This window comes from Triticum urartu, chromosome 5 (assembly GCF_003073215.2).
Source record: "Triticum urartu cultivar G1812 chromosome 5, Tu2.1, whole genome shotgun sequence".
NCBI classification, from domain to species: Eukaryota; Viridiplantae; Streptophyta; class Magnoliopsida; order Poales; family Poaceae; genus Triticum; species Triticum urartu.
In genome coordinates, this window is record NC_053026.1 from 412,801,276 (window position 1) to 412,818,659 (window position 17,384).

General features: G+C 42.9%; 1 protein-coding gene across 1 annotated transcript; it reads right to left on the bottom strand.

Moving 5' to 3' along the window:
- Positions 1–9,310: 9,310 nt before the first annotated feature.
- On the bottom strand, positions 9,311–9,834 carry LOC125556106 (histone H4). Its single transcript, XM_048718899.1, has one exon. The coding sequence runs from the start codon at positions 9,742–9,744 to the stop codon at positions 9,433–9,435; it is 312 nt and encodes a 103-aa protein (XP_048574856.1). The 5' UTR covers positions 9,745–9,834; the 3' UTR covers positions 9,311–9,432.
- Between the last annotated feature and the right edge of the window lie 7,550 nt (positions 9,835–17,384).

The window sequence follows — 17,384 nt, forward strand, 5'->3', positions numbered from 1 at the left end:
GGAGAATTTAGGGCTTGGCGGCGGCTCCGTATCGTAAAACATGATGAATCCTTCTCTCTGACTTTTTTTTCTCCCCGAACACGAATATATGGAGTTGGAGTTGAGGTCGGTGGAGCGTCAGGGGGCCCACGAGGCAGGGGGCGCGCCACCCACCCTCGTGGACAGGCTGTGGGCGCCCTGACTTGGATCTTTCTTCCAGTATTTTTATATATTCCAAAAATAATCTCCGTTGATTTTCAGGTCATTCTGAGAACTTTTATTTCTGCACAAAAATAACACCATGGCAATTCTGTTGAAAACAGCGTCAGTCCGGGTCATTTCCATTCAAATCATGCAAGTTAGAGACCAAAACAAGGGCAAAAGTGTTTGGAAAAGTAGATACGACGGAGACGTATCATAGGTAATATAATAGCATGGAACAATCAAAAATTATAGCATGGAACATCCAAAACAGATAATATAAAAGTGTATAAATAAGCCCATTAACATCCAAAACAGATAATATAATAGCATGGAACAATCAAAAATTATAGATACGTTGGAGACGTATCAAGCATCCCCAAGCTTAGTTCCTGCTCGTGCTCGAGTAGGTAAATGATAAAAACTGAATTTTTGATGTGGAATGCTACCTAGCATAATTCCCAATGTAATTTTCTTTATTATGGAATGAATGTTCAGATCCGAAAGATTCAAGACAAAAGTTTAATATTGACATAAAAATAATAATACTTCAAGGATACTAACTAAGCAATCATGTCTTCTCGAAATAACATGGCAAAAGAAAGTTCATCCCTACAAAATCATATAGTTTGGTCATGCTCCATTTTCTTCACACAAGAATGATCTCATCATGCACAACTCCGATGTCAAGCCAAGCAATTTTTTCATACTTTAGTAATCTCAAACTTTTTTCAACTTTCACGCAATACATGAGCGTGAGCCATGGATATAGCACTATGGGTGGAATAGAATATGATGATGGGGGTTATGTGGAGAAGACAAAAAGGAGAAAGTCTCACACTGACGAGGCTAATCAACGGGCTAGCGAGATGCCCATCAATTGATGTCAATGCAAGGAGTAGGGATTGTCATGCAACGGATGCACTAGAGCTATAAATGTATGAAAGCTCAACAAAAGAAACTAAGTGGGTGTGATACAACTTGCTTGCTCACGAAGACCTAGGGCATTTGAGGAAGCCCATTGTTGGAATATACAAGCCAAGTTCTATAATGAAAAATTCCCACTAGTATATGAAAATGACAAAACAAGAGACTCTCTATCATAAAGATCATGGTGCTACTTTGAAGCACAAGTGTGGAAAAAGACGATAGTAGCATTGTCCCTTTTTATTTATTTATTTTGGGTCTTTCTTTTTTTGGCCTTTCTCTTCTTTTTTTTATTTGGGACAATGCTCTATTAATGATGATCATCACACTTCTATTTATTTACAACTCAATGAGTACAACTCGATACTAGAACAAAATGTGACTCTATATGAATGCCTCCGGTGGTGTACCGAGAAGGGCAATGAATCAAGAGTGACATGTATGATAAATTATGCATGGTGGCTTTGCCACAAATACGATGTCAACTACATGATCATGCAAAGTGATATGACAATGATGAAGCGTGTCATAAATGAAACGGTGGAAAGTTGCATGGCAATATATCTCGGAATGGCTATGGAAATGCCATGATAGGTAGGTATGGTGGCTGTTTTGAGGAAGATATAAGGAGGTTTATGTGTGATAGAGTGTATCATATCACGGGGTTTGGATGCACCGGCTAAGTTTGCACCAACTCTCTAGGTGGGAAAGGGCAATGCACGGTATCGAAGAGGCTAGCAATGATGGAGGGGTGAGAGTGTGTATAATCCATGGACTCAAAATTAGTCATAAAGAACTCACATACTTATTGCAAAAATCTACAAGTCATCAAAAACCAAGCACTACGCGCATGCTCCTAGGGGGATAGATTGGTAGGAAAAGACCATTGCTCGTCCCCGACCGCCACTCATAAGGAAGACAATCAAATAACACTTCATGTTTCAAATTTGTTACACAACGGTTACCATATGTGCATGCTACGGGACTTGCAATCTTTAACACAAGTATTTCTAAAATTCACAACTACTAAACTAGCACACTCTAATATCACCATCTTTATATCTCAAAACAATTATCAAGTATCAAACTTCTCATAGTATTCAATGCACTTTCTATGATAGTTTTTATTATACCCATCTTGGATGCCTATCATATTAGGACTAATTTCATAACCAAAGCAAATTACCATGCTGTTCTAAAGGACTCTTAAAATAATATAAGTAAATCATGAGAGATCAATAATTTCTTTAAAATAAAACCACCACCGTGCTCTAAAAGATATAAGTGAAGCATTAGAGCAAAATTATCTAGCTCAAAAGATATAAGTGAAGCACATAGAGTATTGTAATAAATTCCAATTCATGTATGTCTCTCCCAAAAGGTGTGTACAGCAAGGATGATTGTGGTAAACTAAAAAGCAAAGACTCAAATCATACAAGACGCTCCAAGCAAAACACATATCATGTGGTCAATAAAAATATAGCCTCGAGTAAAGTTACCGATGAAAGAAGACGAAAGAGGGGATGCCTTCCGGGGCATCTCCAAGCTTAGGCTTTTGGTTGTACTTGAATTTTACCTTGGGGTGCCTTGGGCATCCCCAAGCTTAGGCTCTTTCCACTCCTTGTTCCATAATCCATCAAATCTTTACCCAAAACATGAAAACTTCACAACACAAAACTCAACAGAAAATCTCATGAGCTCCGTTAGTATAAGAAAACAAACCACCACTTAAGGTACTGTAATGAACTCACTCTTTATTTATATTGGTATTAAACCTACTGTATTCCAACTTCTCTATGGTTCATACCCTCCGATACTAGCCATAGATTCATCAAAATAAGCAAACAACACACGAAAAACAGAATCTGTCAAAAACAGAACAGTCTGTAGTAATCGGTAGGTTTCGAATACTTCTATAACCCCAAAAATTCTGAAATAAATTGGTGGATGTGAGGAATTTGTCTATTAATCATCTTCAAAGAGAATCAACCTAGTCTCACTCTCCAGTAAAAAAATGGCAGCAAATCTCGTGAGCGCTAAAGTTTCTGTTTTTTACAGCAAGATCGCAAAAACTTCCCCCAAGTCTTCCCAAAGGTTCTGCTTGGCACAAACACTAATTAAAAGCATAAAACCACATCTAAACAGAGGCTAGATGAATTATTTATTACTAAACAGAACCAAAAAGCAAGAAACAAAAATAAAATTGGGTTGCCTCCCAACAAGCGCTATCGTTTAACGCCCCTAGCTAGGCATAAAAGCAAGAATAGATCTAGGTATTGCCATGATAATGATAAGGTAGATCGCACAAACTCATCTCATACTCCCTACGTTCAGTAGCAAGATTTCTTTGTGGCAAGCAAAAGTAATCAAAAGGGCTAAATTTAATGGGACAAAAGTCCCCAAGATCAAGTTCAGGAGGTATTGGTTCCTCCTTTGGCCCCTCATATTGCACAACCAATTCATCATTACAGGCATTCTTTTGGAAAAAAGTCATGAGCCTTTGTTCATGGGAAAAACCCAATCCATTATTTTGGATGGAAAAATTATTATTAAGTTCAGAAATACTATCAACAAGAACATCGGTAGGAACGTTCTTTCTAAGGTTTTCGCTAAAAGCAACATGATCTAAGGATCGTAAGCGCATTATGTCTTCTTGATAAAAAAAGGATTGCTTCTATGGGAGGACGGCCGGCGTCCACCCTATAATGCGCAAAAATTTCATTGGATTATTTCATTATAAATCTGAACTCATGAGATAAAAAGATAGTAGCTGCTCGCTTAACAGAAGAGTGCTCAATGTTAGAAAATTCTAGAAAAATCCTTTGGATGCAAGGGTGCATATGAATAAATTGTCTTTCAAGTTCAACTATGAGAAAAGATATAGCATCCGCAAAACTACTAGTTCTATGGAGAATAGACCCTCCCATAGTAGGTAAAGCACCGACACAAGTAAAGAAATCTTGAATAACTCTTTTTCCAATAATATTACCACTACCAATCCGAAACTTTTTAGTGTGTAAAATAGTAGGTTCTTTAGGAGGATCAACAAAAGCATCAAAGTTTTCCATGTTATTACCACTATCCTTATCAACGATAACCTCCCCAATTTCAGACATGATGGTAGCAAGAGGCAAGCACAAAAAGGCGAACGGAAAAAAGAGGGCGAATAAAACGGCAAGGGTGAAGTGAGGGAGAGGAAAATGAGAGGCAAATGGCAAATAATGTAATGCGAGGGATAAGAGTTTGTGGTGGGTACTTGGTATGTCTTGACTTGTGAGTAGATCTCCCCGGCAACGGCGCCAGAAATCCTTCTTGCTACCTCTTGAGCACTGCGTTGGTCGATGCAGCAAAGTAGCGTAAGTATTTTCCTCGGTTTTTGAGAACCAAGGTATCAATCCAGTAGGAGACTACACGCAAGTCCCTCGTACCTACACAAACAAATAAGAACCTCGCAACCAACGCGATAAAGGGGTTGTCAATCCCTTCACGGTCACTTACGAGAGTGAGATCTGATAAAGATAATAATAATAATAATAAGATAGATATTTTTGGTATTTTTATGATATAGATTGAAAGTAAAGATTGCAAAATAAAATAGATTGGAAGCTTATATGATAAAAGATAGACCCGGGGGCCATAGGTTTCACTAGTGGCTTCTCTCAAGATAGCATAAGTTTTACGGTGGGTGAACAAATTATTGTCGACCAATTGATAGAAAACTGCATAATTATGAGAATATCTAGGCATGATCATGTATATAGGCATCAGGTCCGCGACAAGTAGACCAAAACGATTATGCATCTACTACTATTACTCCACACATCGACCGCTATCCAGCATGCATCTAGAGTATTAAGTTCATAAGAACAGAGTAACGCATTAGGCAATATGACATGATGTAGAGAGATAAACTCAAGCAATATGATATAAACCCCATCTTTTTATCCTTGATGGAAACAATACAATACGTGCCTTGCTGCCCCTGCTGTCACTAGGAAAGGACACCGCAAGATTGAACCCAAAGCTAAGCACTTCTCCCATTACAAGAAAGATCAATCTAGTAGGCCAAACCAAACTGATAATTCGAAGAGACTTGCAAACATAACCAATCATACATAAAATATTTCAGAGAAGAATCAAATATTGTTCATAGATAAATTTGATCATAAACCCACAATTCATCGGATCTCGACAAACACACCGCAAAAAGTGTTACATCAAATAGATCTCTAAGAAGATCGAGGAGAACATTGTATTGAGATCCAAAGAGAGAGAAGAAGCCATTTAGCTAATAACTATGGACTCGAAGGTTTGTGGTAAACTACTCACACATCATCGGAGAGGCTATGGTGTTGATGTAGAAGCCCTCCGTGATCGATTCCCCCTCCGGCGGAGCTCCGAAAAAGGCCCCAAGATGGGATCTCTTGGGTACAGAAAGTTGCGGTGGTGGAAATAGGGTTTCGTGGTGCTCCTGGATGTTTTCGGGGTATATGGATATATATAGGAGGAAGAAGTAGGTCGGTGGAGCTGTGAGGGGCCCACGAGGGTGGGGGCGCGCCCTCCTGCCTCGTGGACACCTCGTTTCTTTCTTGACGTCTACTCCAAGTCCCTTGGATCATGTTTGTTTCAAAAATAACTCTCCCGAAGGTTTCATTTCGTTTGGATTCCGTTTGATATTCCTTTTCTGCGAAACACTGAAATAGGCAAAAAAAAACAGCAATTTGCACTGGGCCTTGGATTAGTAGGTTAGTCCCAAAAATAATATAAAAGTGTATAAATAATCCCATTAACAACCAAAACAAATAATGTAATAGCATGGAACAATCAAAAATTATAGATACGTTGGAGACGTATCACATATAAATGCATATAAAACATCCAAGATGGATAATATAGTAACATGGAACAATCAAAAATTATAGATACATTGGAGACGTATCATACGGCACCCACAAAAAATCTCTCATTACCGGCCTATACCTCTATGCCATGTTTTATATAAAATTGTTGACAGCGCTATGGCTGACAGGGCTCGAGTTATTCTTGATGAGGTTATAGGTGAAGAACAAAGGGCCTTTGTATTAGGTCGTTTGAGCATGAACAATGTGCTTGTAGCCTATGAGAGTGTTCATGCTACTAAGAGGCGGAAGAAAGGCAAAAATGCTTCTTGTGCCATTAAATTGGATATGATCAAAGCCTATGATAGGGTCGAGTGGCATTATCTTGAGGTTATCATGTACAAATTAGGCTTCAATGATTGTTTGCCAGATTGGTGATGACATGTATGACCTCCGGTGAGGTTCACTATAAAGGTGAACAGTGATTTCTTACCATATTTCACTCCATCCAGATGACTCTGTCAAGGGGACCCCATGTCACCGTATCTATCCCTTCTTTGTGCTCAAGGCCTTAGTTCATTATTGAATCGTTTTGGTGGAGCACGTATTGAATAGAGGCATACATCCATGCACCTTGGGTTAATCATTTGTTATTTATTGATGACAGATTGATGTTTCTCAACGTTAAGGCAAAAAGTGCATACAAACTCAATGAGATTATCTAGGTCTATGCTAAGTGTTCAAGGTAGGCAGTTACCGGGAGAACTCCATCTTTTTTGGTGGAAACACTTTGCAACCATTCCGGGAGTCCTTGAAACACACACTTGGTATTTCTGTTGAAGCATTTTCGGAATACTATCTAGGACTTCCGACATCAGTTGGCGAAATTACTAGTGGTACTTTTCATCACATAAATGAGAGAATTCAAAGCAAAATGCAGGGATGGTCGAGCAGGAATCTAGCATGTGAGGCTAGATAGGTTCTTACTAAATCAATTATTCATGTCATCTCAACTTACAAGTATGAGTTATTTCTTATTAACTAAGAAGCTATCCAAAGGTTTAACATCATGCATCGAAAAATATTATTGAGCAAACTCTGTGGATAAAAGATCCCTATGTTGGATATCATGGGAGAAGCTTGTTGAACCAAAAATCAAGGGCGGGATGGGATTCACGGACTTCCATCGTTTTAACTTAGCAATGGTCAGTAAACATGGTTGGCGTTTGTTAACTACTTCGGAGTTCCTTTGTGTTAGAGTGTTGCAGGGTAAATATTTCCCCCACTCGAATTTTCTTCATGCCACGGCTCCACCGCATGCGTCGGCAACTTGGAAGACCATCATGGCTGGAAAGAAGGCAATGTAGACTGATCTAATCCATCAGGTTGGTGATGGTATAACGACCTCGACATGGACAGATCCTTTGATTATGAACAATGCTACTTTGAAGCCAATAGGGCAAACGGGTGTTGCCCCACTTAACAATGTTTCATACTTGATTGACGACTATATGGAAAATTAAAACTTGGAAGTTTTTCGCCAAAACTTTTTCAACCCAGGCGCCGAAGCTATTCTTAATACCCCTCTCAATCCATCTGGTTGTGAAGACTCATTAGCATGGACTTTTGCAAAATATGGTAGTTGCTCTATAAAGTCGGCGTATCATCCTCTAGTGACTCGCAATGATCTTACTTCTCCGTAGGAAGGGGGATTACAGAAACCTCACATCGATGGACTGTGGTTTGGAAGCTTCGTGTTGTACCTAAAGTCCGGGTCGTTTGGTGGAGGGTGCTTTGAGGTATTCTCCCAGACTCGGTTAATCTGAAGTATAGACATATTAGACAACTAGGCCTATGTGATGTGTGGCAGGCCATGGACAAGGACTTGATGCACGCTTTGATTTTTTGCACTCACGCAAAAAAATCGGATTGTAGCGAGATGCCGGTTTGATTTGCGTTTATCGAGACTGCATCTAGATTCTTGGCGAAGGATATCTTGCTTGATCACATGTTCACTAATGTTGATAGATGCAAGATTATCACAATTATGCACTCCATTTGGTCCTCACGCAATCGATGAACGCATGACAAAGACGGGTATGAACCTGTACAAGTGATGAAATGGGTGCATGAAACTTTGGCGTTGTTGGAACACCCGGCAAGATGGAAGAAGAATATGATAGAGGCCACATGATCCAGGTTGGATCACCATTAACACCGATGGATCACTTAATGCCGATGCACTAAAGGGTGGGGTGGGTGGTGTTGCCCGGTCTCATCTTGCTTTCCTCGACGCATGGACTAAACCCCTGTCGGGAGTCTCAGGTCCATTTATTTCTAAACTTATGGCTTTTTGGGAGGGGTAATCATCGCAACTCAGAGGCTACTCACACGTGATCATGGAGGTCAACTGTCTGGATTTAGTCAACCTCTTGAATTCGTGCAACAATTCTCGCTCGATTGTAACACCTATCTTGAAGGAATTGCAGGAGATAGTACCTAGTTTTGCTTCCTTTTCGGTTACTCATGTCGGGAGAACAGTGAATGTCCCCGCTCATCAATGTGCCCAGCTCGCTTGTACATTAGATGTGGCAGAGTTGTCTTCATCAAAGTCCAGCGTTGCTTGTTAGTTGCCTTCGGGAGATTGTAATCGAATGTTACTTAAGTAACAAAGCTCCCTAGTTCGATGCAAAAAAAGAAAGATTATGGACAAGGAATCACCCACACCTCCCTAGTCTTGTACTCCAACAGTTCCCATTCTGAAATCACTTTATATAACCTGAATACTAGAAATTGAAGTTGTTAATGCTGAAATACCAAAATACTGTGATTTCTTGACTAAGTAGTGTGCAAATCTTATGTTGCTTAGATTTACAAAATTAGCAAAACAAGGAGAAGAAATACTGTGTCGTTCTAAAGGCAACCATTGGTGCCAGAACAGGTCAAGTTCTGTATGCCAGCCGCATTAACCAAAAAAAATATTTCCTTTTTCTTTACTGGATTTTTATTTTATTTTATTGTAACACTTGTGACAAAATAACTTTTCATGCCACCACCGGAGCTTGCAGCAGGAAGTTTTGTCTCAGAGATGTTGCCTATTACAGAGTAAATGCTTTCGTAGCGTCAGAGCACAGTTCCAGTAGCAGCTTTCAGAAAAATGCAGCTATGACCTATGAGCATCCTCACGAGAAAACCACGCTGCAATTCAGTTTCAGAGTTTCATATTACAATCTAGAGATGCAAAAATGCAAATGGTAGATAAATCCCGATCACAAATTTGCCAAGTTAGCTTCGGAGAACCGAATGAAAAGAATTTCACAAACTCAAACGGTAGCAAATCAGAAGTTGTGACCGGACTGACGATATTGAACAGAGAAACAAATCCAGGTAGCATTTTCTCATAACAAGCATTTTAAATTAAACCACAAGCACGAGCATTCGCAGAGCGGCGACCTGATAGACACACTGAAGCCAAGCTAGCCATCCCCTAACCGCCGAAGCCGTACAGGGTGCGGCCCTGGCGCTTGAGCGCGTACACGACGTCCATGGCCGTGACGGTCTTGCGGCGCGCGTGCTCGGTGTAGGTGACGGCGTCGCGGATGACGTTCTCGAGGAAGATCTTGAGCACGCCACGGGTCTCCTCATAGATGAGCCCGGAGATGCGCTTCACGCCGCCCCTCCGCGCCAGCCGCCGGATCGCCGGCTTGGTGATCCCCTGGATGTTGTCCCGCAGCACCTTCCGGTGGCGCTTCGCCCCACCCTTGCCCAGCCCCTTGCCGCCCTTGCCGCGCCCGGACATCTTCTCCCTCTCGGCTCTGCTGTGCGCGTCTCGCGAGGAGGAGGACGAAGGAATTGGGGATTTTTCTCTGGGAGGGATGCAGCCGAATTGGTTTGGATTGGTGGGAGGCTGCTGGAGGGGATTATATATAGCGTTTGCTGGCTGCTGGGAGGGAGGGGGGATGGTGCGCGAGCCGTCGGATTCGGGACTGATCCGCGTGAAGTGTGCGGGCGATGGCTTCAGCCGTTGGATGGGAAGAGGTTGGCTGCTATTGGTTGACCGGAGGAAGCGCGGATCGGCGGGGTGCGGTTTGGAGCGCGCGGTAGCAGAAAATAGCGCGGGAATTTTTCCGCCGTTGCATTTCAGCGAGCAGGGAAGGGGCATAGTAGCGGATATATCTTCCTTTCTTATTATTAGTGCAACTCCAATTGGACGACCCATTTCGTTCGCGGTCGTCCATTTGGATCGGCGCGGATAAAAAAGGCGGCCCAACGCGCCGACCCAAACGGACGCGCGTCCGTTTTTCGTCTGCCGACGACCCATTCCCGGCCCATTTTTAATCCTGATTTGCGTCGGCACGGACACGCGACAGATGAGCGCTTGCTTGCCTACTCTTGTCTCCGGGCCCGTTCGTCTGTGGCACATTGGTTCCCTCCCCCCAGCCAACAAGCTACCCTCGCCCTCGCCTCCTCCGTCACCGACGCCGCCGCCCATTTTGCCGGCGACTCTTCCAGCTGCTGCCGCCTCCACATACGCCCAGCAACGCCGCCCCTGCCTCAGTCGCCCGCCGCCGCCGTTTTGCCATCGGGGAGCAAGTTGGTTCCCCGCCGCTGTTTCCCCACGCCCAGCCGCCCCGCGACCAAGAAGACGCCTCGCCGCCCCAGCCACAGACGACCGACACGCTCGTCGGACGCCGTCACCCTCGTCGGACGCCGGCCGGGCAGATAGCTGGTCTGTGGGCGCCGCGTCTCCCTTCGCCGGCCGTCTCATTTTTCGACGCCCGCAAGTTGTTCGACAGTTTGCCAAGGTACGAAAATGGACTCCACCGACGAGTTCTTTTTCCACAATTTCCTTTGCGACTCCGACGATTCGTCCGACGACGAGGAGGAAATATTGGCTGCTGTGTTGGTCCATCACCACCTCAACAACCAGCGGCCGTTGTTTCGTGGCTCCATTCCGGGCCACCTTCCGGCGTTGAATCGTAACCGGGAGAGCGGGCATTTCCTTCTCTGGAAGGACTACTTTGATACAACAAACCCGTTGTTCAAACATCACAAATTTCGCCGCCAGTTTCGTATGAGTAGGCATGTTTTCAACCGTATCAGAGAGGGAGTGGTCGGCTATGATGACTACTTCGAGTGCAAAGAGGATGTCGTCGGCAAGTTTGGTTTCTCCTCTTATCAGAAATGCACTACCGCCATCCGAATGCTTGCATACGGAGTGCCCGGTGATCTCATTGACGAGTACGTCTGTATGAGCGAGTCTACATGCCTAGAGTCCCTGTATAAGTTCTGCAAGGCTGTGATTGCTGTGTTTGGCTCTGAGTACTTGAGAGAGCCGACAGCTGAAGATACAACCCGTTTGTTGGCGATGAATGCTAGCAGGGGCTTCCCGGGGATACTTGGCAGCATAGACTGCATGCACTGGGAGTGGAAGAACTGCCCTTCTGCTTGGCAAGGGCAGTATAAGGGACATGTCAGGGCTTGCACTGTCATACTAGAGGCCGTGGCGTCTCAAGATCTCTGGATATGGCACTCTTTCTTTGGCATGGCTGGATCACACAATGATATCAACGTGCTTCAGCGCTCGCCGGTGTTTGCTAGGCTTGCCGAAGGCAACATCCCACCGGTGAACTTTACTATCAACGGCCACACCTACGACAAAGGTTATTATCTGGGTGGCGATATCTATCCTCAGTGGACCACTATTGTTAAGACAATACTCAACCCTGTCGGAGAGAAAAGGAAAAGATTTGCCCAAGAGCAAGAGAGTGCTAGAAAGGATGTCGAGCGTGCCTTTGGTGTTTTGCAATCTCGATGGGGCATCATTCGGTATCCTGCTAATACTTGGAGCACGCAGAAACTATGGGAGGTGATGACTGCTTGTGTGATCATGCACAACATGATCGTAGAAGACGAGCGCCCGGAACATCTGTACGATCAAGGCTTTCAGTTTCAGGGTGAGAATGTTGTTCCTGAGCATGGAGTAGCGGCAACATTTGAGCAGTTCACTCAGTTTCATGAAGACATACGTGATTAGAAAACTCACATGCAACTGCAAAATGATTTGGTTGAGTATATGTGGACTCATGTTGGCAACCAATAGATGTATATTTTTTATTCGTTTTGCAAAACTATGTGAAACATTTTTTTATATTTAGCCTGTAAAACTATACTTTTTATTTGGACGGACTATTTTGTTTGTTAAATTTTCATTTCACCATATGTGAGAATGCAATGCAAAATTGGGCGGCCAGCCGGCCATGCCTGCACATATGGGTCGGCGCGTTGGGCGCGCTGCCGACCCATATGAAAAACAGGGCGGACGCCAGGCGGGCGGCCGACCCAAACGGACAAAAAGCGGACGAAATCGCTGTCCGTTTGGGTCGGCCCGTTGGAGTTGCTCTTATGCCTTTTGTTTTTTTCTACTTTAATTTTTTTCCCTTTTATATATTCCGAAATGGTCTAAAACATGTTGGATCATTTTTAAAATGTTCATGTAGTTCAAAAGGTGTTCACATAATGTATATAAATTTGTACATCTCAAAAATTTTAACCAATTTTAAAAATGTAAAAAAGTGCTCATGATTCAAAAAATATTATATAATTTAAAAGTGTTTACGCATTTTTTAAATGTTCAGGTACTTCTAAGAAAGTTTTCATGTATTTTATAAAAAAATATTCATGTAACTAAAGAAGTTGTTCATGTGTTTCAAAGAAAATACATATAATTTAAAATTATTCACATATTTTTATAAAATTTGTCTATGCAACTTTAGAAATTGATAACACATTTCAGAAAATATCCATGTGAAAAAAAACTTGTGCATTAAAATCATAATTAAAAATGGAAAAGAAAAAAGAAACATATGAAAAAACCGATAAAACAGGTCCCCATAAAAACCCACAATAACACACGCAAAGAAATGGGCCCCAAAAAACACGAAAAAAAAATGTGCCAAAGTCTATCATCTAAGGCTGATCCATGCGGGGGTGCCCTGCAGGTGAGCGGCTAATATTACTCGCTATGGACGCTATATGGCATGTGTGACTTTTTATGTTGAGTTATGTGGCAAGGTCGCAAGGATGACTGGTAATGGATCTAGATGGAGGTTTTGGTTGTGACCTGCTTCGGTCATCTTTTTTTATAAAGAATCCCCTGGTGAGGCTTTTTATGGGGCACCGGTCGGCACGCTTCACGAGCACTTTGACACCATCATGTGTTGCGTGCTGAATGCTTCCCCAAACAAAAATGATTGTTTTCGTTCGTTGCTTGTGGTTTTACGATTTTCTTTGATTTCTTGAAAATGTAGTGTTTTGGTCTTTTAATATTTTTTATGTTTGTTTTTAGTTTTTGCTTTTTTCTAGTGCGTAGCTATAGCATGCACTATAGCACTAGATAAAAGGAAAACATGTAGTGCACTATTGTACTATGCGGGGAGCACAAATGCAATACAACAGGGGACATATTGTGCATGAAGTACAAAAAACACATAGATAGAGAGCACATAATGCACAGCACAGCAAAAATACATAAGCAGGGGACCATAAGTGCACCGCGCAAAAGGAAAGCACAAATGTACTACACAGAGAAAGCACAAATGCAGTACAACTTGGAGCACCAATGTAATATAGATGGGAGCACAGGTGTAGTACGGTAGGAAGCAAGTTACAATCAAACGAATTCATCAAAACCTAAAAACGGTTCAAAATTTGAACGCCGCCGACTTTGTTCGCGTGGTAGATTTGCCAAGGTGTCGACATGTGACCGCCCTGGTAACTTAATTTAACAATCTTAGGGCATCTCCAACGCCGACCCTCAAACCGCCTGCATCCGTCCGAACCGCGCTGTCTGGACCTCATAAGTCATCCAATGCGGGCTTGTATCGGTCTGCCGAGCGGTCCGGACACGTTTTCTCCCGCGAACCGAAACCAAACGTGTGTGGGGGATTGCGGGAGTCCGGACATGCGAAACGCCGCTCTTTGCCTCCCTGGCCCACCCAAAAAGAAGGCTGAGCCTGCACTTTTGTAGCATCCCGCACTATTTCTGCGCCAAAATCTCCCACTATCTTCTTTCATCCCTTGCCGCTCTCCGCCCAATTCTCGCACTTTTCTCCCACCCTCTCCTCCCTTCCGCCGCCAATGCATGGAACCGTCGAAGAACCTGTTAGAGATGGAGGCGGCGGAGTTGTCGGAGGATCCGAGCATCAAGCTCGCCCGGAAGATCAGCTCGGCTAGGCGGCAAACTCGCCACGTCAAAGTGAAGGCCGCAAAGGAGGAGAAGCTCAAGAAGCGGTTGACTGTCGGTGGACTTGGTGGTGGCGTTGGGCATGGAGGTCGTGGCGGACAAGGCGTTCGTGGTGGCCGTGGTGGACGCCGCCAGACTGTCGCGCTCACAGTATAGACAGTGTTTTTGTCGGAGCATTACAGGCCTCCGTACTACTACGCCGCCAAGCAGCTTGGAACCCCCGCTGGTATGGTGCTTTAAATTGTTGACGTTAACGTGGCACCGCTATGCTTCGAGTATTCTTCGCCGCAACTCGTCTGGGCGCGGACGGCGGGCGGGGAGCAAATGGGTGCCTGCACGTTGTACGCTGCAATGCCTAGAGAGGGGGAGCCGGCATACGACGACCCGGGCAGGGAGATGCTCAACATCATCCATGACGGAGGTGGAGGAGGAGGGGGCAATGAGGACGGGCAGGTGCAAGACTCGGATCCCACCCAGGCCGACAACTACCGGCGGCAGCAACCCTACACCCAGACTCGTGATGGCACACATCAACAACATCATTGGGCCACCAGATAGTGAAGGAAATATGGCCTAGAGGCAATAATAAAGTTGTTAATTATATTTCCTTATATCATGATAAATGTTTATTATTCATGCTAGAATTGTATTAACCGGAAACTTAATACATGTGTGAATACATAGACAAATAGAGTGTCACTAGTATGCCTCTACCTGACTAGCTCGTTGATCAAAGATGGTTAAGTTTTCTAGCCATGGACAAAGAGTTGTCATTTGATAAAAAAGATCACATCATTAGAGAATGATGTGATTGACTTGACCCATCCGTTAGCTTAGCACTTTGACCGTTTAGTTTACTGCTATTGCTCTCTCCATAACTTATACATGTTCCTGTGACTATGAGATTATGCAACTCCCGAATACCGGAGGAACACTTAGTGTGCTATCAAACGTCACAACGTAACTGGGTGACTATAAAGATGCTCTATGATACGTCTCCAACGCATCTATAATTTTTGATTGTTCCATGCTATTATATTATCTGTTTTGGATGTTTAATGGGCTTTGTTATGCACTTTTACATTATTTTTGGGACTAACTTACTAACCAAAGGCCCAGCGCAAATTGCTGTTTTTTTGCCTATTTCAGTGTTTCGCAGAAAAGGAAAATTTCAAACGGAATCCAAACGAAATGAAACCTTAGGGAGAGTTATTTTTGGAACAAACGTGATCCACGAGACTTGGAGTGGACGTCAAGAAAGAAGCAAGCAGGCCACGAGGCAGGAGGGTGCGCCCCCCACCCTCATGGGCCCCTCGCAGCTCCACTGACCTACTCCTTCCTCCTATATATACCCATATACCCTGAAAACATTCAGGAGCACCACGAAACCCTATTTCCACCGCCGCAACCTTCTGTACCCGTGAGATCCCATCTTGGGGCCTTTACCGGCGCTCCGCCAGAGGGGGAATCGATCACAGAGGGCTTCTACATCAACACCACAGCCTCTCCGATGATGTGTGAGTAGTTTACCGCAGACCTTCGGGCCCATAGTTATTGGCTAGATGGCTTCTTCTCTCTCTTTGGATCTCAATACAAAGTTCTCCTCGATTCTCTTGGAGATCTATTCGATGTAATTCTTTTTGTGGTGTGTTTGTCAAGATCCGATGAATTGTGGGTTTATGATCAAGATTGTCTATGAACAATATTTGATTCTTCCCTGAATTCTTTTATGCATGATTTAATATCTTTGCAAGTCTCTTCGAATTATCAGTTTGGTTTGGCCTACTAGATTGATCTTTCTTGCAATTGGAGAAGTGCTTAGCATTGGGTTTAATCTTGCGGTGTCCTTTCCCAGTGACAGCAGGGACAGCAAGGCACGTATTGTATTGTTGCCATCGAGGATAAAAAGATGGGGCATATGTCATATTGCTTGAGTTTATCCCTCTACATCATGTCATCTTGCCTAATGCGTTACTCTGTTCTTATGAACTTAATACTCTAGATGCATGCTGGATAGCGGTCGATGTGTGGAGTAATAGTAGTAGATGCAGAATTGTTTCGGTCTACTTGTCGCGGACGTGATGCCTATATACACTTATGGATTATGAGAGCCACTTATGGATTGCATACCAAAGATGACAATACCTAGATTTATTCTTGTTTTTATGCCTAGCTAGGGGCGTTAATTAAACGATAGCGCTTGTTGGGAGGCAACCCAATTTTATTTTTGTTTCTTGTTTTTTGTTCATGTTTAGTAATAAATAATTCATCTAGCTTCTGTTTAGATGTGGTTTTATGTTTTTAATTAGTGTTAGTGCCAAGTAGAACCTTTGGGAAGACTTGGGGGAAGTCTTTGCGATCTTGTTGTAAAAAACAAAAACTTTAGTGCTCACAAGATTAGCTGCCATTTTTTTACTGGAGAGTGCGATTAGGTTGATTCTTTTTGCAGATGATTAATAGACAAATTACTCATGTCCACCAATTTATTTCAGAATTTTTGGGGTTACATAAGTATTCGAAACCTACATATTACTACAGACTGTTCTGTTTTTCGTGTGTTGTTTGCTTATTTTGATGAATCTATGGCTAGTATCGGGGGGTATGAACCATAGAGAAGTTGGAATATAGTAGGTTTAACACCAATATAAATAAAGAATGAGTTCATTACAGTACCTTAAAGTGGTGATTTGTTTTTTTATACTAACGGGGCTCATGAGATTTTCTGTTGATTTTTGTGTTGTGAAGTTTTCAAGTTTTGGGTAAAGATTTGATGAATTTTGGAATAAGGAGTGGCAAGAGCCTAAGATTGGGGATGCCCAAGGCACCCCAAGGTAAAATTCAAGGACAACCAAAAGCCTAAGCTTGGGGATGCCCCGGAAGGCATCCCCTCTTTCGTCTTCTTCCATCGGTAACTTTACTTGATGCTATATTTTTATTCACCACAGGATATGTGTTTTGCTTGGAGCGTCTTGTATGATTTGAGCCTTTGCTTTTTAGTTTACCACAATCATCCTTGATGTACACACCTTTTTGAGACACACACATGAATCGAGATTTATTAGAATACTCTATGTGCTTCACTTATATCTTTTGAGCTAGATAATTTTGCTCTAATGCTTCACTTATATCTTTAAGAGCACGGTGGTGGTTTATTTTATAAAAATTATTGATCTCTCATGATTCACTTATATTAT